At 39.5% G+C, this 21,124-nt stretch overlaps 1 protein-coding gene across 1 annotated transcript; it reads right to left on the reverse strand.

The window, feature by feature from the left end:
* Positions 1-2,328: 2,328 nt before the first annotated feature.
* On the reverse strand, positions 2,329-4,893 carry LOC115952727. Its single transcript, XM_031069947.1, has 4 exons — positions 4,549-4,893; positions 3,568-3,987; positions 3,178-3,467; positions 2,329-2,689 (listed from the first exon to the last, which is right to left on the reverse strand). Exons 1-4 carry the CDS (start codon positions 4,891-4,893, stop codon positions 2,329-2,331), a joined length of 1,416 nt encoding a protein of 471 aa, XP_030925807.1.
* Between the last annotated feature and the right edge of the window lie 16,231 nt (positions 4,894-21,124).

Below are 21,124 nucleotides of genomic sequence, written 5' to 3' on the forward strand. Positions count from 1 at the left end.
TGCTTGTGGACAAAACTTGGGTTATAATGCCCCCGTCCAGTGTATATCCGTTCATCTTAGATCTCTATTTCCTACTGTTTATTTCGTCCGATATTCTAACCATCTCCATTTTCAACTAGGAATCGTCCAGAAGTCACCCTGGAAGAGTGGAGCTTTTTGGAAAAGATCTTCATGACCACCAAGCTATCGGAGAGGTCATGGTCGAAGCTAGTTACCTTGGACACCCTCCACTGGTACTGTAACAGTCCTGAACCAATTGAGGCTGCCTGTTGTTACGACACATAAGTCCATCAACGTAAGTCTATTGCCCAATATTTGCCTTTCTTTTTTGCATTTTAGTAGTTTATCTTTTACCCGCCCATCTTTATACAGAAATGGAAGACAGCAAGAGAAGGGCCTTTATCAAGCAACAAGCTACTGCTAGGAAAAGGCTGTAGGGAAGCCTTCCTCCTAAGACGGTTTAGGCTAATCTATCCACCAAAAGGAAACTATCCGAAAAGGTGGACCGTCCACCTAAGAATCCAAAGGTTGTGATGGGGTCAACTGTTGGTGAGACCCCTGCCACTAGCAAGTTGCCCCCTAAGCCTAGTCCAGGGAAGGGGAAAGGACTGATGAAGGACCAGGTTCCCATCACCGAGGAGCGCCCCGTCCTCCTTCGTGAAGATTCAAGCTATGCCCTCAAGCAGCTCTCGTCTACTATTAAGGACGATAAGTATTTAGACTTAGGCAATCATGCTACAGAGGCCATGGGGGAGACGGGCCTCTTCAACTTGGCACAGGTTCGTCTATCCGTCACTTGTATTTTTTTTGTCCCAATGTTGTCTTGTTCTAAACTTCGTCCTTGATTTTTGCAGGGGGTCCTTCTGATGAAAGGTCTAATGGACCGTTGTGTATCCCAAAAGACGGTTGTGGGCCGTCTAAGAGAGAAGTTGGGTGCTAAGGAGATGGAGGTGCAGGAGCTGCTGGCCTGGAAGGATGTCTAAGTTGGGAAGCTTGACTTGACCAAACAACTCTTAAAGGAGTTGGAGGCACAAGTTGAAGCACTGAATGAAATTTTGAAGGACAAAAAGGGTGAGGTCACAAAGGTAAAGGGTTAACTCTGTAAGGCTAAAGAGGACGCGATTAGGGAATATCGTGACTCCGACAACCTCCTAAGGGAGCTTAGCGGCTCCTTTGCTAACGGTTTTGATGATTGCTTTCGTTAAGTCAAAGCCTCTTTTCTGGACCTAGACCTTTCCCACATCTCTATTGATGTCGTAGGCCAGACTCCATCCCGTCCAGCTGACTCTGAAGAAACCGATGAGCTCTTTGCTGAGGATATAACTGTCGACCTTCAAGGTGATGGGGAGGCCACTCCTGCTGAACAAGAAAAATCCGTCGAGAATGGTACCTGTCAACCTGGAGATGTTCAGATTGTTGAGGAGAAGAATGAAGAAACCCCTGACATCTGGCAGTAGTTTTTACTTTTTACTTTGATTTAGTTTTTCTTGTTTAAATGTAAAGATCCTTCAGAAGAACAGTATTTATGTTAATTTACCCATTGCCTATTGCTTTTGCATGTAGACATTTCCCTTTATGGACCTTTATAACATTTTGATTATATGCCTTACAATATATATATATATATATATATATATTTACAAGATATCCATCTATTTTGGACTTAATATCTGTAGATCAACTCTTGGGATGAACCCTCTTGTGAAAATATAAGCCATTGGTTAGGATGAATCCGTCCACTGTGGACTAAACAAATATAAGTCAACCATTTAGGACAAACCCGTCCAATTTGTGGGTTTTATAAATAAAAGTCATCCCTTTAGGGTGAATCCGTCCACTTTATGGACTAGATAAATATGAGTCATCCCTTTGGGATGAACCTGTCCACTTTATGGACTTGTTAAATATAAGTCATCTCTTTAGGATGAACCCGTCCACTTTGTGGACTTGATAAATATAAGTTATCCCTTTAGGATGAACCCATTCACTGTGGACTTAATAATTTCAATTCACCCCTTTGGGATGAGTCCGTCCACTTTGGATGTAATAATTTCAGGTCACCCCCTTGGGATGAGTCCGTCCACTTTGGACTTAATAATGATTATGTAGAAATGTAGGTAGCATACACATGGCATTTTTGAATAACTCCTCTTATTGTGATAAATACGCTTATAGAAATTGTTTTTTGGAAAATGAAAAAACTACCCATTAGGCTTAAAAGAAACTGTAGATAATAAAAATTTAACTAAAAATCAATAAAATGGAAATGAGGAGTATTGTTGTCCATGTTGTTGTTTACTAGTAGTACTTCTTCAAGTGCTCCGTGTTCTAGGGGTGGTGAACCTTTTGCCCGTCCAGTGTCTCCAGGTGGTAAGTTCCCTTCTTATGCCATGGTGTGATCCTATAAGGTCCTTCCCAACTAGGTCCTAGCTTTCCTTGGGAGGTGTCTTTTGTGGCATCTGTTACCCTTCTCAGGACAAGATCTCCAACCTGGATGTCCCTATGTCTGACCTTGGAGTTGTAGTGCTTGGCCATGAGGTCTTGGTACCGTGATAACCTTTGCTCAGTCGTTTCTCTGACCTCGTCCACCAGATCAAGTTGCAAGCACATAGCTTCGTCATTTCTACCCTCGTCATGGTTTCCTACTCTGTAGCTTGTGAGTCCCACTTTAGCTGGAATGACCGCCTCACTTCCATATGTTAGTCAAAACGATGTCTCTTCTATAGGTGTCCTTGCCGTCGTCCTGTATGCCTATAAAACGCTTGGCAATTCCTCCGGCCATATACCCTTTGCCCCCTTGAGCTGAGTCTTGATGATTTTAAGTCCATTGGCTTGAAGGTGGGCAGGTTTAGTGATTCTTGATTCCTAACTGTGAGCAAAAGTCTCTAAATGAGTCATTGTCAAGCTGCTTCCCGTTGTTAGAGACTAGCACTCTAGGTATACCGTACCTGCAAATGATGTTTTTCCGTACGAAGCTTCGCACATTTTTCTCCGTGATGGTGGCCAGTGCCGGCTTCTACCCACTTGGTGAAGTAATCTATACCGGCCACCAAAAACTTTAGCTATCGAATTGTTGTTGGGAACGGACCTATGATGTCTAATCCCTACTGTGCAAAAGGCCATGGGGCCGTCATTGGAGTGAGTTCTTCTGTTGGCCGCCGGATGAGGTTGGCAAACCTCTGGCACTTGTCACACGTTTTGACATAAGCAATGGCATTCTTCTGCCTGGTAGGCCAATAGTATCCCGCCCAGATGAGTTTGTGCACTAACGACCGTGACCTAAAATGGTTTTCGCAGACTCCTTCATGGACTTTTTGCATGACATATTCTGCCTCCTCAGGGATGAGACACCTCAGGTATGGTTGGGAGAAGCCCCTGTTGTATAGAATGTCTCTAATCAGAACGAAGCCCGTTGCTTGACCCTTCAACTTCCTTACAGCCTCCTTATCGTCAGGCAGCACGCCATCCTTCAAGTAGGAGGTTATTGGTGTCATCCAATAGTTCTCGAAACCTATTTCTTGCACACTGATGCTCTATTAATAGTGAGATTTGAACAAAGGATAGTACCTGACTGGGGATGAGCATATGCTCTGCTGATGCAGCTTTGGCAAGATGGTTGGTGTGCTCGTTCTCCTCCCTTGGTATTTGAACAAACTTTGCTTGGAGGTCGCTTACTCGATTCTTCACTTGCTCAAAGTACTTCTTCATCCGTTCATTCTTGCATTCATAGTCGCCATTAACCTGACTGGTCACTACTTGAGAGTCACAATACACGACCATATTTGCAGCTCCTGCTGCTTTGGTGAGATCCAGTCCTGCTATCAAAGCTTCGTACTCTACCTCGTTATTGGTCGTAGGGAAATCAAGACGGACCATGCATTCAACCTTGTCCCCTTCCGGACTGTGGAGTACCACACCATCTCCGCCTGCTTGCCTGTTGGAAGATCCGTCCGTGTGGATGCTCCATTGTGGGCTCTCTTTTGCCCCCTAGCATTCCATGAGAGTGAATTTTGTGATGAAGTCAGCGATTACTTGTCCCTTTATAGTCGTACGTGGTCGATACTATATATCGAATTCGCTCAACTCAATCGCCCATAATGCCTTTCGTCTAGCAGCTTCATAGCTGCTCATTGCTCTTCGTAGAGGCTTGTCTGTTAGGGCGATCATAGTGTGTGCCTGGAAATATGGCTTGAGCTTTCGTGTAGCAGTTACTAATGCAAAAGTGAGCTTTTCCATCGAGGGGGGGGGGGGGCGGTATCTCTCTTCCGCTCCTCGGAGTGCTCGGATTTTGAAGTACACAAGTTTCTGCACCCCATTCTCTTCTCTAACTAAAGCCGCACTGATAGCGGCTGGGGAGACGACTAGGTATAGGAATAATTCTTCCCCTGGTTTGGACGGGCTTAGTAATGGCGGGGAAGAAAGATATGCCTTTAGGTCTTCAAATGCTTGCTAACACTCGGTTGTCCATTCAAAGGACTTTTTCAATGTGTGGAAGAAAGGCATGCACTTATCCGTTGCTCTTGAGACGAACCTAATCAGTGCAACTACCTTACCGTTCAAGCTCTGTACCTCCTTGACGGTCTTCGGCAGTGTTAACTCCATTATGGCTTGTATCTTATCCGGGTTGCCCTTAATACCCCTTTGGGATACCATGAACCCCAAGAATTTCCTTGCCGTCACCCCGAACGCACACTCGCTGGGATTCAGTTTCATGTTATAAGACCAAAGGGTGTCGAAGGTCTCTTGGAGGTCATTTAAGTGGTCGTCCTCCCATATGCTTTTTACCAACATGCCATCCACGTAAACTTGCACATTCCTCCCAATTTGATATGCGAACAATTTGTTCATCAGCCTTTGATACGTGGTGCCCACGTTCTTGAGTCCAAACGGCATCACTTTGTAGCAAAAGAGACCTTGGCTGGTGACAAATGAAGTATTCTCTTAATCGGCCTCATCCAGCTTGATCTGATTGTAACTGTAGAATGCGTCCATGAAACTTAGTAGTTGGTGTCTTGCTGTTGAGTCCACCAAGATGTCAATCTGCGGGAAAGGATAACTATCCTTGGGGCAGGCCCTGTTTAGATTCGTGAAGTCCACACACATCCTCCACTTTCCGTTGGCTTTCTTGACCATCACCACGTTGGCCAGCCAGTCGGGATAGTACACTTCCCATATGAAGTCTGCTTCTTGTAATTTGCAAACCTCATCAGCTATGGCTTTGTCTCACTTTTGTGCAAACACCCGTTTGTTCTATTGAATGGGAGAGAATAAGGGCCATACGTTCAACTTGTGGACTATGATCGATGGATCAATTCCGGGCATGCCCTCATGGCTCTAAGTGAACATATCCTGGTTTTCCCTTAGAAATGTTGTGAGTGCCTGACGAATTGGCAGGCTAACCACAGTGTAGATCGTGGTTTTTCGTTTAGGCCTAGAATTGTCAAGGAGTACTTCTTCCAATCTTTCCACCGATTCTACCACCGTCTGCTATTTTTCTATATACATAGTCTGCAAATGATCATCCATTTCTAGCATGGCAATGTAGCATAGCATTCACACGTTGCCACTTAATCTCCTCTTACCTCTCCCATTCCGTACTCGGTAGGAAACTTGATCATCAAATGATAAGTTGAAGTTACGGCCTTCCATGAATTCAAAGTAGGGCGACCCAATACGGCATTGTAAGCAGATGAACAATCAACAACTAGGTACGTGACATCCTTGGTGATTTGTTGAGGGTAATCACTAGGGCTGTCCAAACCCATCCGAGACCCGACCCACCTGGAGGATCCGACCGGAACCGATCCGAAACCGGCCGACCCGACTATTCCGGTTGTCGGCGGCGGGTTTTCTCCCCACAGAAACCGACTCCGGCGGGTCAATTTCGGTTTCTATCCCCCAAAACCCGAAAAACCCGAACCGACCGGAGAAAAACCTAGATTCCGGCAAGAACCCCAGATTCCGACTAGAAAAATTCCAGAATCCAGCGAAAAAAACCCAGATCTCGGCCAAAAAATCCAGATTCAGGCGATATTTCACGTAGATCAGGCGAGATTTTGACCGGATCTGGTGAAATCTCATCAAATCCAATGAGATTACCGCCGGATCTGGCGAAATCTCATAGATTCCGATGAGATTTTTGCTGGATCTCGAGTTTTCTCACTGTTTTCTAGAGTTTTCTCCCCGTTTTCTCAGAACCCAGCGTCGACCGACCCGCCTGCCACCCGTTGAAGTTTAACCTGGACCAATCCGTTTACTCCGGCGATCAGCGGCGGTTGAGATTTTCCAAGACCCGATTCTGTCGGGTCGGTTCTGGGTTGAGCACAAACCCGACCCGAACCGACCCGTGGACAGCCCTAGTAATCACCGACTGTCACTGGCAAAGTGACTGCTCCTAGGGGATGTACCCCTGTTCCTTCGAATCCAACGAGTGGTGCGTTGGTTGGAATTAGCCGTTCTCTCAATCCTCATTTGCTGGAATGCCGGCTTTCGTTGTCCACAAGGACTTGGTGTGTGTTGTAGTCCCTTACATGTATGCTGACCACAAGTGCATCGTCGTGTGGGTGATGGAGACGTCATGCATCTTCCACTGTGAATCCAATTACAAGGTTGTTGATTCGTGCCATCTTTGGGATGAAACTTGTCAATTGGACATTCTGAACCATCCGAAGGTAGGTCTTACGCGCCTTCTTGGACAAACTGGAAGCTACATTGCCCCTTTAATCATCCTTATGTCTCCTAAGGGTGGCCTAGAGCGCTCATTTTCTCTCTGGGCAGGTTGCTCTTGAGGCTGGTCCGTCCCTTCCTTACCAATGAACCTTTGCAACTTCCTTTGCTTGATAAGAGCTTTTATCTGCTACTTTAAGTCATAGAAGTCGGATGTATCATAACCGTGATCACAATGGAAACGACAGTACTTGTCTCTGGACCTCTTGCTATAGTCTTCCTTCAACTTGCCAGGGAATGCCAGGGCTCCTTTGTCCTTGATTTGCATCAGGACTTGATCAATCTAGGTGTTCAGAAGGGTGAAGCTTGTGAATCTTTCGATGGGAGGCTTAAAGCGTCTATCTTCCCTTTTATCTCCTGTCCTGGCTATCTTTCGCCCCTTATCCTACCATGCTTCCACCTGTCTTTCTCTCTTCTTAGGCTTCTCTTCGTGAGCCAGAAGTGCATCTTCCGCATTCATGTACTTAGTAGCCTTGTAAAGTACATCCGACATAGTCTTTGGATCGTTTTTGTATAAAGAAAACAGAAACTTACCCTTCCGTAACCAATTGGTGAATGTGGCCACAAGTATTTTATTGTCGATTTTGTCAATCGAGAGCGGCTTCTTATTAAAGTGTGTTATGTAAGATCTCAACATCTCCTTCTCCCGTTGCTTGATGCTCATCAAGCATGCAGTGGACTTCTTATACTTGTGCCCCCTATAAAGTGCGAGGCAAACTGTGCGCTCAATTCCTTGAAGGAGCTGATGGAGTTGGGCATCAGTTTGCTGAAGCATACCCGTGCAAGACCCTTCAACATAGTTGGGAAGGATGGGCATATGATCTCGTCTGCAACGCCTTGCAAGTGCATGCAGGTTTTGAATGACTCCAGGTGGTCTAAAGGATCCTTTGATTTGTCATAGGCTTCTACTTGTGGCATATGGAACTTCTGTGGTAGAGGGAATGAAGTGATAGGTGCGATAAAAGGCGAGTCCGTCCTATGGACTAATTCGTCGAAGTCACTTGACACACGTCCACTAAGGGCGTTCATCATGAAGTCCATTCTTTCATTCATCACTTGCATCTTCGCGACTATGTGTGGTGGCGCTGTTTCTGTGATGGATGGGTAGCTGGTATCTTGTCGCTCATGTCTGCTTGGGGTGTTGCTGCCTTCCGGTCTTTCACGGTCCTTTCTTTCGACACTGGTGCCTTCTTGCTCGTCTTTATGACTGTTGGGCCCAATATCCCTTTGGCGCAGCTGCTCCTCCAAGTCATGGTTCTATTTAGTGAAGCGTTCTACTACCGCAGCTAGTGTTTGCACTTGTCTTTCAAAGGCAGCAACACGTGGTTCTTCGTTATTGTTGGTTGCATTGAACGAGTAAGTACCATGCAACTATTGGTTTGGGAAGCGGTAGTAGTCTAATCTCGAGTTCCCCACAAACAGCGCCAATTGATGATGCTGAAAATCGTCAGTAAGCTGCACAGCCCTCACGTGCTCTAGACAAAACCTACACAATAAAGAAAAAAGAAAACCTTAAAAAGAGTACCGGTGTGGTACCGGCCAAATACCCTCCGAAGGTCAAATTAGAGAGTGTTCTCAACTCTAGAGTGCCAGAATTAGGGTAAATTATGCGTACCTTATTTTCTAAGGGCTTGGGGTTTTTATAGTAGTGTAGAACCGACTCCTATTTCTTGAGCAAGAAGATATTTCTTTGTGGGAAGATCCTAATAAAAGTACATATTTTACGGGATTCTTCCCATATAGGGATTCCATTAATCGTAGGGTGCGCATCATTTCCATTTGGGATTCCTTGGAGTTTACCTAAGCCATGGGGGTGCCATGTGGCCTTAATATCTATCACTTTGGTGTCCATGTGCTTAGAATCCGTCCACTATGGAATCACTCGTCCGCTGAGGGATCCGTCATCCCGTTCATGCCTTATGAGAACCCATTATTCCAGTATTGTCGCTTATGGCAGGCTTGTTTGAACGAGTCTGTCTACCTTATTTTTATCCTCTTTAGTAACATCCAAATTCCCATCTTCAGGGAAAAAAAAATCCTTTCTACAATCAATTCATGAACCAATAAACCATGAGTCTTGAATTTGGAAAAGGACGACAGGGCAGATCATTTCCTTGTGTTCCTCTGGCCTACACAAGCAACAAAACCAACTTCAATTGGAGCAACAGATCGTCCAAAACTGCACTGCAATAATAAAAAATCAAAAGAATAAGAATAACATCAAATTAAATAAATAGGCAAAAACATCATTTTGGTCTCTATATTTTAGGGTCTAAGTCAATTTGGTCCCTACATTTTAGTAACAGTTAATTTGGTCCATATTATTTTTAAGTTACATTTAATTTGGTCCCTACCGTTAATTCACTAATGGAAAATATCTACGTGGTGGTTTGCATGGTTGGTGCAAACATGGCTAACATAATAATATAATATTAAACAATTAAATATTTAAAAAGCCACCTAAGCATTTTAATTTAATACAGAACCCCTATAAAAAACTGAAAATATTAATTGAAAGAAAAAAAATTATTATTTTTTAGAAAAACCTCTATTTCTTTTATTTTTTCTTTTGTATTCTCAAAACATTTTCTTAGCTACTAACCATAATTCCCAGCAACACAACAATCTAAAACTAAACAATAATCACACAGTTATTTAAACTCAATTTTCTTTTACAATTATCTATTTTCCTAGCAACTTCACACAACCATCAAAAACCACCACAGTCGGATTCAAACATTTACAGCCACCATCAACATCCAAACCATTAAAGGTTGAACCAAGACTGAAATCCTCAACCATCGGAAATCAGTTTTTCCATTTCTAATCCAAGAAAACATTTAAAACAGCGAGGCCTAGAACCGTATCTCTACCGCCGATATCAAACGGATGAGACCCACTTCTCCTCCTTGCGTTGCCCACGACGACGTTCTCCGCGTCTGCTGTTCCCCTTGGGTATCTGCTATCGAAGCCTCGCACGAAGTCACTGATGTCCCTTCTTGCTCCCCCATGCTCAACCTTGGTTATTGGAAATAAATATTTGGATTTCTACGTGTGTGTGTGCGAGAGAATGAGAGAGAGGGGCAGGGAAGCTTATATTATTGAAAATAGATTGAATTTATGTGTGTGAGAGTAAATGAGATAGAGAAAGTAGAAGGATGGAAAAGAAAATAAAAGAAATTCAATATTTATTTAAAAAAAATCATTTTCTTTATTTTTGTTCTTTCAATTAATATTTTCATTTTTTTTATTATATAGATTTTGTTTTAAATCAAAATGCTTAGTTGGACTGATCCAAAAAAATATATATATGCTTAGGTGGCTTTTTAAATATGTAATTATTTAACATAATATTATTATGTGAGTAATGTGCGTGCCAAAAATGCAAACTGTTTGCCATGTAGACATTTTTCGTTAGTGAGTTAAACTAAATTGACTGTAACTTGAAAATAACAAAGACCAAATTGACTGCTACTAAAATGTAGGGACCAAATTGACTATGACCCCAAAATGTAAGGACCAAAACGGTGTTTTCGCCAAATAAATATAGAGACCTAGCACATTCACTAATAAAAATATCCAGAAAGTTGCACCCAGTTTTTATGACACAAGATCATATGAATATTGTAATCCAGTAAATCAAATACCAAAAACACACACAATTACACACCAAAATCACAATATCAAAAGTATTTAATTTCCATGAAATTCAATAGTAAATAAAGCCGGACCAAACTTTTCCTCAAGAAAGCCTCAAATACCAGCCAGAGTAGTCCATAGTCAATCATGTATAAGATAGTCTAACAAGGTAGGAAAATCATCCATCACAGGCCTTCTCACCAGTAAAAGGGTTGATAAGTATACGGGAAGTAGGAGATCAAGGGGTTGGTAAGTAGTTAGGAGGTAGAAGGTATTGGCAAAATTCATGTTTGTATCTCATACAAAACATACACAACAGAAAATTAACGGATCTACTTTATTTGCAATTGATAATATGTACTATGTAAATTTCAGAATTTAAGAACAAGAGAGCGTACCTTGGTGCAGTGAAATTCAAAACCAAAGATTAGAAGTACTTGGGAACGCTCTTAATCTTCACTCAAATTCAACTTATGCCCAAGAAGTGTGGTCTCTCAATCAGTTTATATGTATGTGTTCAAAGAAGAATAAGAGAGTAGCTTACACTCATATACACACCATTTCATTCTCTTACAAAATTCTATACGTTTCTCTCCTTATAACTGATTATTTAATTGGACTAACCTTTTGGACCATTTTAATTGGGCTTTAGTATGTGGCTTGGAGTGGGACCAAAAGGGAACAAATAAGACACTAGCTCCAATGGGTTTTGGGCTTTTATGTCAACTCTTGACAAGCCCAAAATTTCCATTAATTATATTTAATACCACTATATAAATATAATTGCACTCTAGGCCTTATTACTAAATTATATCCCAAGACTTTTGTTGAGGTCTAAAAAGGGTCATAATGAAATAAGCCCAAAACAGAAGAACAAGTCAAGCCCAAAAGGAAAAATTTAGGCTAAGCCCAAAGTAATAGATACGGAAGACCCATGGGGGAATAAAAGAAAGGCCCAGAGGATCCTGAAGCCCAGAAAAGAAAGAAGCATCCACAAAAAGAGACCACGGCAAAGTATAAAGAAGCAAGGATCCTCAATAAGCGCAGATCCCTTCAAGCACAAATAAAAAGGAAGACTGGGACAGATCGATAGAAAGAAGACAGAAGAAGAAAAACAAGAAATAAAAGCAAAAAACGCGAGCGACCTCTCATGGCACAGACAGAAAAAGGGCCTCGGGGAACCAGGACAAGGAAGAAGAATGGTAACAAACGACTTTCAAAAATGGCAGAACAGGATTCCGCCCAAATAGGAAAGAAAGGGAAAAGAGGAAGACGCCAAAAATGGGGATGCCGAGAAGGGCATACCTCAGCACGTCCCAAAGAGGATGGCCAACCAGAAGCTTTTGAAGGAATCAGAACCAAGAGAAGGAAAGAATGAGAGAAAACGGAAAAGGGACTTACCGAGACGATGGGGACAGAACATGCTCTGTTTGCAAAAGAACAAAACAGGGGAACCAACGGTTCCCCGGGACGCCCAGAAAACTCCATTATAAAAGGAGGGGATGGGTTGTGAAGAAGGCAGTGAGAAAGAAAGAAAGAAACGCAAGAAAGAAGAAATTCTCTAGGAAAAACTATCAGAAAAATCTGTGCAGAAAGAAAATACTAAGGGAAAAACAAATACTGCTTCCCGATATCTTGTAAAGGCCACTATTGCACATACTCGGATTCAACGAGAATCAAACTTTGCAAGTTTTGAAGGCTGAAATAGCCATTCAAGACTGCAATTTTTGAGCTTGATTGGACCTTATATCACGTCCTAGTGAGCTTTCTGTAATCAAACAGATAATGTATTAATGAAATACTGTTTCATAATTCCCAGGATCCCCACAGCACTATTTTTTTTTTATCGTCTTGCTAATCCTGTTTTTCTTTCCTTCTGAACTTACGTTGTTAATTTTTGGCACTCTTCGATATCCTTGTTTGTCATTTTTCTGTATATTGTCAGGAGTATTCTCTGCATTCACTTGATTCTTAAACAGCTCGTTAGCTGCGGTGAGTCAAGGCCCGGCCCACCAAATCCTTCCTTTTCATTCAGGCCCGGGATCCTTGGGCCTGAGTATCCCGAAAAAGGCACTCTCACAACTTTATTATATATACAACCCCTTCATAAAATATTCGTAGTAATATAAAGTCATGAATGTTGATTGCCACTTTGAAAATTACTACATCTTAATCCTTGAGTACTCAGTTTAATCCTTTAAGTTATTCATCATATATTTATGAAATCCAATTTCATTAATATATACCTTAGTAACTCCTTACTAAAACGGTTAGGCCTAACACTCTGAATAATCAAACTCATTAAACTTATCTCAAGGAAATATTTTATATCTGCGTTAAGAGATTATGAATTCCATCTTGAGAATATATGTTCCTTTAACACTAAATGTGGTTGCCCAACATACTGCGGTTTTGATCGTGACTTCAGATCTCACTCTTGATATATCAAAACAACCTACACTTTATGACCAGGTTCATTATTCTCTCAAGATTAAGAGTTGATATAAATAGAGATCGTGAGATTTATTATTCATTTGACAGTCGTTTGTAGAATAATAAATCTCACAGTGGTCCAGCTCAATATTTCTTACACTTAAAACATAGGAAGAATTATAGATTATTCACTTGTGATTTAGCCCGAATTTAACTTACCCACCCATGATTTAAAACTTTACACCTTGCCCACCTGTGATTACCACCGTTACTCTTCTGTTATCCACCTCTGTTAAAAAGAAGGGTAAATATGTATTTTTGCATCATTTTAATGTTTCTCTCCCCCCAAAACATAAAAAACATAAAAATTCAAGAGAAAACAATATCAAAATGTGCTATTGGTGAAAAAAAAAATTATGCAATTCCTTAGAACTTCAACTTGTATTTGAACCTATCATCTCAACCACAAACAAACAACTAATTATACATCTAAAAGCATGATAAAGCCGTATGAGAAAAGAAAAATAACAACTTAATATAAATCCAAATTTAGATCCAATTTTTATAGAACAATGAACTATTTAGATACAATTGCTCTAGCAAAAATTAAAAAAAGAAAAATGAAAAAGAAAAGAAAAGAAAAAAAAAAGTCAATGATAGTTATGGACTCCCCAAGAGTGTATCAATTCTAGGAGAGACCCATGAAAAAAGAGTTAGTGATAGACTCTTTTTAGTTCCTTTCTAGTACACTCTTGGAGTTTTAATTTTTATCCAATTGATACACTCCTGGATAAAAATTAAAATTCCTAACCTAACTCAACAACATTCAAATAAATCAAATCAAATCACATACTCCTTGTGTCCCCGCCAACAAAAATTAAAAACCCAGAATAGTTCAAAAACTAAAAACCCAGAAAAATTAACAAACCCCAGTCTTACCGTAATAAAAAAAATTTAAAAAAAAAAAAAACTAATCTTGCTTTGGAGTCCATTGCAATAAATAAATTAAAAAAAAAAACCCAAATAAAACCAACACAATTTGCAAACCCACTCTTCACTCTCTTCCACCTCAAACCAAAAAAAAAAAAAAAAAAATCAACGACAATCACAATGCCCATTCTTCTTCATATTCCTTTGTCACACCATTGCCCATGCCCAACACCATCTGACCGCAACTTAGCCAACCCAACAATGGAATCAACCACAATCAACATTTACCAAACCAGATCATATCAAAATCCAACCAAAACTCCTAAATCAAAAATAAATCTCAAAATGCCAAAGAAAAAATATACAAAAATTGCTTGCCTTTGATTCGAGTCATTGTTGTGCTTGGAGAAGAGCCTCACCATCAAGACATCTTAGTTGTTCTCGTGGGTCTCTCTCGTGCGCCGAAATGTTCTTTTAGATTGAAAATATGGGCTAGTTTCAAACTCTAACTCTCAAGACCCATAAAGCTATGCCTCAGATTATTAGCAAATTTCAATCTAATGGCTTTTCAATGCAAGAAAGGGTGGCTTGTTGCTTAGGGGTTGCAACAGGCGTAGAGAGAGAGAGAGAGAGAGAGAGAAATTTGTTTGCGTAAAGTGGTAAATATAAACCATTTTTAATCTTGTGTTAGTGTTCTCATTGAAACTCTTAAAGCCTTCAAATATTTTTAAAAAAATCACTTTTTGATCTTGTTTTTTCTAATTTTGTTATATTTTTGTGTTTGTAACAGTATAAGTGATGGGGTAGGTAACGACAGACTAACGATGGTAATCATAGGTAGGCAAAGTGTTAAGTTTTAAACCACAGCTGGGTAAGTTAAATTCTGGCTAAACCGCAGGTGGATAATCTGTAATTTTCCCTAAAACATATCAACTAGAAGTCTCCACTTCCATGATCAAGACAAATCATCTTAGTTGATATGTTATAGTTTTCGCAGATGAAATGCCCAATTTCATCATTGACTACAAACTAAAATTCTAAGTTTACAAAGAACTTGTGACTTATATCTTCTGTGACTAAATCACATACTATGCATCTCATGGACTATATGATAATGTCAAAATATTCATGTTACCATTATTTTAGATGATAATAAAACAACTTTATTAATCATAACATATTGTCATACATAATGTCATACATAACATCATATAATAGGATTTAAAGGGCACATATCCTAACAGATGGTGATTCTTAAAATTCTTTCATGGACTATCCATGGTCTAAATGATAAAGACAAGAGGCTGTGAGTGAAAAATGCTCTCAAGGTGTGGAGGGCAGATATTGTTTGCTTGCAAGAGACTAAGTTGGAGGTTATATCTAGAGCAGTGTTAAGAAGCTTGTGGGGAAGCCCGTTTGTTGATTTGGATTTTCTGGTTGTGGAAGGGGCATCAGGAGGAGTTTTGGCTCTATGGGATAGGACGTCCTTAGAGAAGATTGAATTTGAAAGAGGTTGTTATTTAGTTTCCTATAAGTTCAAAAATGAAGATGATAATTTTTTTTTGGGCTTTTTCTACAGTCTACAGCCCTAAATCTAATAAAGACAAGAAGATGTTATGGGAGGAACTTACAAGAATATATGTTGTATATATAGGTATATACATGGATAGGTTGTAATAATAATGTTTGAGTTTGGAGAATATTGTTTCATAAAGTAAAAATTCAAGTTCTGGAATTTTCTAAGTGAAAATTCGAAATAACATTTTTGATCAATGAAGCCTTGGCTTGATCGATCGAAATGGTAAAGAAAAAATCATGGACTCTCTAGATGTCTCGATCGCTACTCAATTCCTGTTCAACCGATCGAAAAGAGCACTCGATTGATCGAAAGTAACTTTCGACCGATCGAAAATCGTGAATCAAGATTTTCTGTAGAATTTTTAGATGACTGTTCAGAGAGTTTGAAGAGGTTTCAAGCCTAGTAAACGGTATTATGAAACATTTTAACTCTTCATACGTGCCTTTTGATGAAATATAACCTTATGGGTATAAATAGTGGCTTATGTTCACTTGAAATCCTGTGGTCATTCTCCAGAATTGCTATCTATAGGACCCAACATCTTGGTTGTATCCTGAGGACAAATTTGCGATAACCCTTTAGCAACAACAATGTGGGGGCAAATATTGTTTAAGGAAAACAATATTGTGCCTCCAAGTTATCTATTTTCTATTTGTCTTTTGTGTTAACCTTGTTCTTTCATTATTACTTTGTATAATATCCCCAACAATATATAGTTGGTGGGAGGTGCCTTGGTGTATAGGAGGGGATTTTAATGTATTTAGAATTCCAAGTGGGTGTTCAAATGATAGGAGAATGTCCCCTGCTATGTGGGAATTCTCAGACTTCATCTCTGAACTCAGCTTGCTGGATCTGTCATTGTCGGAAGGTAATTTCACTTGGCCTATAGCCCAAGAATCCCCATGTATGTTTCGCTTGGACAAGTTCCTAATTTCAGCTGACTGAAAGATCAATTTACTTCTATAAAACAAACAATGCTTCCTCGCATTATTCAAAATTGGCCTATAGCCCAGGAATCCCCATCTTTTCTTTTAATATTTTTTTAGTATGGACATGTGTTCAAAATTGGCCACGTGCTCTCGTTGTTTCCAGTCCAATGCACTGGAAGTATGGAATACTATATCAACAAGTGTGTTTATTCAAAGATTGTTAATGAGAAGGATGAGGTTTTGCTGATGTGGATGCTGCTCATTACGCCATCCAGTCTAATGATGATGATGCAGCTCATGCTCCTACCCTAATAGATGTGATAGCCTGCCTCCAGGATCTCATAAACGCACAACACTCCAATGGTGAGACCTTGCATGCAATTGCTGAGTGTCAAAGAGAACTCGCTAACACATTGAATGTTATTCTGGATAAAGTTGCTGATTTGTAGAGCCAATTTTCTCCTCTTGCTAATGCTTAGCAATTACCCTTTGTCATTCGCGACATAAAAGGGAAATGAGTAGCACATATGTTTGGGGGAGTAGGAGATATCTTTTGAGTTTAATGTAGTTTGAATTATGTGTTCTTGTTTTTTGTTGGATATCAAACATTGTGCTAGTCATTTCTTAGTATTAAATTGGTATCTAATTGAAATTTTACATAGTTGTGCTTATTCTGTTTTATATACTTGCATTGTGAATTGTGATCCAAGTTTATTTGTAAACTACTTGAGCTGAAACTTATATTGCATGCTATTATTTAGCACAAAATGCACATAACAAGTTTGTTCATGCTTTTATTGGTTTCTCAGGTCGGTTATTCTTTGATAATTCACTGTAACAGAATGGATTAGAGTTTGCTATTTTGTTTTAATAGTTGTTAAAGGGAATCTAAGTTAGTTACATAAAGGAATGCTCTCTAAGCTTGTATAAATATTTTAGCCCATTGTATTCATTCATTAAGTGAGCAATATAATTTTAATTTGTACCTTACAATTCTCTCAGTCTCTTCTTCCTCTAGCTCTCTATCTCTTTCTTACTCAATGTTTGTTTTCTATACTGGTTTATCTGCATTTCAACTCCATATGTAAAAGTCCATTTTCATATTTATATTGAATCGATTCAGAGTACTGGAAATTAGTAACATGTGAAGCAAGCTTCAGAAACCGGTCATCACATTCAAAACATAAAGAACCCCTGACATTCAAATGCACAAGCTCCATGCAACCCTGCAGAATTGTCTCTAAACTCTTACGATCAATGCATCCATCCCTCAGCTGTAAGTACTTTGTATTTGGCAGAAAGGTGACAATGGCTGACGCTATTTCTCTCCCATCATATGCTCTATCAATCTCTAAATGACAAAAATTCTTGCAATGAAGGCTGATTTCTTCAAGTAGCATGTGGCTCGTATTTAGTGATTTGGACTGTTTTTGGAACTCGAGTTTGTTAAACTTGAGTTCCAACCCAAAATCGAAACTCGTTTACTCTTGGATTCATTTGACGTGGATTGAAAAAAAAAATGTGGAACTTGAGTTTCCACACGATTGGAACTCGAGTTTGCTAAACTCGAGTTCCTAGGAGATTTTTTTTTCCCGCTTGGAACTTGAGTTCCTTGCAGGTAATTTTTTTTTTTTTTTTAAATGGAACTCAAGTTTATACACTCGAGTTCTACATGGTTTTTTTTTTTTTTTTTTTCAATCCACATTAGATGAATCCAAGAGTAAATCGAGTTTGGGAAACTCAATTTTGGGTTGAAAAATAGTCTAACTAACTAAATAAGTTCATACACATGCTAATCAGTAATCACCGAATTTTAACCAAAAAATGTACTATTTCCAAATTTTGCCTACTTATGAGTATTGGCAACAAAAGTAAAGAATAGTCCCCCTTCTTAGGTGAAAAATATAAAGCCTTCAACGCAGGGCACTTGGAAAAAATGAAATACATCAATGTGAATACTTGAAAACAGATATGCACTTGCAAAGATTAGGGAAGCATAAAGGATGTGAGAAAAAGTACATTAATGGTTGCCATTCATGCAAACTTAGGTTTAAAATTTGTCAAAATCATTCAGGACTTATACCAACTAGCCTTTTAGAATTAAACACTTAACCATGTGTAGTTTTAAATAATGTTACATTAAGTAATAACTTTTTATTAAATTCATATTTTGAAAATCTTACTGTTGAATTACATGTTCTAAATCTTCTTAACATGCATGTCAAAGTTAGTGTCAATTGAATGTTATTTACCATTTGATTTTTAAACTCATCTTTTATACATAATTTAAATTACAAAAACTTGAAATTTGACATTTGATTGATGATATAGTTATTAATCTTTAATCATCTTGAGAAATTGCAAGTATAAAGGGTATTTAACAAAAAAAATTAATTCATTGTAAAAATTTGCATCCAATAAAAAATATTTAGTAATGTAACATTACTTAAAATTACACTAGAAATAACTTGAATTAATATATATAGAGAGAGAGAGAGATTAAAATTACACTAGAAATCTCTCTCTCTCTCTCTCTCTCTCTCTCTCTCTCTCTCTCTCTCTATATATATATATATATATATATCCAAACCTCAGACGTTAGATCCACAGTTCAGGTACCCAGAACCCTGAAATGGTCTGAAGTCACATTCCCAGCACATTGGACTATAGATAATGAGAACCATCATCTACAGATCCAAAACCCAGTTAGAAACCCAGATCTAGATTTTGTCCAACAGCTAGACGATGGAATGGTTAGACTTAGCTTTGACCAATCTAGGTTTAGGTCACCTTTAGAGTATGTTGAACCCAGATCTACGATAGGTCTGTACCAGGAACCAAGGTCTAGATCCATAGATCTACGCCAACCCTTTAGGCAGCCGACTATCCACCTTAGGGATAGACCTGCATCCCAGTGTAGTTTGTCCAGAACACGAGCACCCTTTCCCACATCTAGGAGAGACCTAGATCCACATTTTCAAGGTGTTAAGAACTATTCCCAGGTTAGTACCCCTTGTTACACAGCCAAGCAAGACTCAGTTGCTGATCAAGAAGAAGACAACACTAGTCAAGACAGTCAAAAGCCTCCTTCACCATCAGGAACTGATATGAGAAATCCTATTCAGCAGGAAACTGAATATGACTATTGTTGAAGGCTAAAATTTCACAAGAAAGCCCATTCCATGAAAAGTAAAGAAGGCCCAATTCAAGCAGCAAGAAGAATCAACATTAAGGTCCTATTTATGTTCAGATTTCCAGCAAAAAGGTCATTAAAAAGTCCAGCAAAATCCAGTGAAAGAATTGGGCCGGGATACCCAGAGGCTGCCAGAGGCCCGAGATCCCCAGAGGCTGCCAGAGGCCCGGGATCCTTAGGTAATGCAGCACAACTACTGTGGGATTGAGACAACTCAAGAAAGGTACCACGAAATACAAGAAATGAAGAACAGAGATGTCCTTCTCAAGTACCCAGTGGTGCAGCAAAGAATCAAAAAGTATAAAGCAAACATTCATGAATAAAGGAGTTGTACCACAAGAAACCAAGAATGAGAAAATCATACGTAGAAGCAACTGGAAGAGAACTTTCAACCCAGCAGTAAAAGATTCCAACTATTTGGGAGTAATGACAGCAAGAAAATACAACCACAGCTAAGTCTGAAAAGTAAGAAATCTTAAAGGAAGAGAGATTGAAGGCTAGTTGCCCAAGGACGCCCCGGAATGGAAAGTCAGCAAGTGACTTTTAGAGAAACAGTATTAAAAGATGAAAACCATGAGAAAAAAGGGAAGAGACCAGCCCCTAAGAAAATGTCACAGCACGAGCTCTGAGGGGCAAAAAAGAGAAATCACTAGTACCTCAGAGCCCTAGAAAACACGCTATAAAAGGAAGAGAAAACCCATGTTGAACGGGGGGGAGGATTTTCAGTAGGAAGAATATCATAACAGAGTCATTAGAACTCTGTAAAATTTAAGAAAAACAAAGGAATGTCTCCCGGTATCCCAGAAATAGCCACTATAGCACATACTTGGATTCAAAAGGATTCAAACTTTGCAAGTCTTAGAGGCTTGAATAGCCATCAAAGTCTGTAATTTTTGAGTTTATTTGAACCTTGTATCACGTCTTAGTGAGCACATTTGTAATCCACAATCAAGAAAAATAATGAAATATCTCATATTGATTTGAGAATTTCTAACAATTACTTTGCATATTTCTTTACTGCTTCTTGCTGCTCAATACATATATATTCTTACTTGTAAAGCTGAGTCCCTGCCCAAGAAAAGCCACTCGGACTTGAGTTCCAAATCCCACAAGTCTTGTGCAAAAACATAAGTCTGTGAGAATTGGGGCCAGGATCCTTGTGGCCGAATCATTCTCATAAAATTCACTTACATATGTGTATGTGTATTAATATATATATATATATATATATCCTAATAGTGCAGAGAACCAGAGATTCTGGGTTCTTACAGGCCTAATACGCCTCGGGATCCCACGACAGTACGCCCCGGGATCCCACGACAGTACGCCCGGGGTACCAAGTGAAGGAATTCTTTAGAATGTTTATACGATAAAAGATAAGTCTTAAATATTCTATTTCAATCTCTTTCTCATTGTGAATATTATGAACATCTTTTACTTGTTTTGTAAAAGTAAAGGATCCTTTTACGATACTAAAACACTTATAATGGTATTTTATTGCTTAGGAGGAATCGCATTTTTGCCTTGAGGAGATTTATGTGACTTGCGCACAACTTGGTTCGTAATCAGCCCATATTTAGCTGCGGTGAACCAAGCCTAGTCCACCAAAATACAACTATTTGGCCCAGGATCCTTGGGCCTGTGTGCTAAAGAAAAAAAGCACTCTCACATTTTGGCGACTCCACTGGGGACTGG

Source organism: Quercus lobata, chromosome 1, assembly GCF_001633185.2.
Source record: "Quercus lobata isolate SW786 chromosome 1, ValleyOak3.0 Primary Assembly, whole genome shotgun sequence".
NCBI classification, from domain to species: Eukaryota; Viridiplantae; Streptophyta; class Magnoliopsida; order Fagales; family Fagaceae; genus Quercus; species Quercus lobata.

Excerpts from the sequence above, each read along its gene's own strand:
- LOC115952727 (XM_031069947.1), bottom strand. The coding sequence starts at position 4,893 with ATGCCGTTTGGACTCAAGAACGTGGGCACCACGTATCAAAGGCTGATG. Across the intron at positions 3,988-4,548 it reads TACAGAGCTTGAACGGTAAG|GGGGCAAAAGAGAGCCCACA; the intron begins GTAGTTGCACTG and ends ATGGAATGCTAG. Across the intron at positions 2,690-3,177 it reads ACGTGTGACAAGTGCCAGAG|TGAGGCGGTCATTCCAGCTA; the intron begins GTTTGCCAACCT and ends AACATATGGAAG.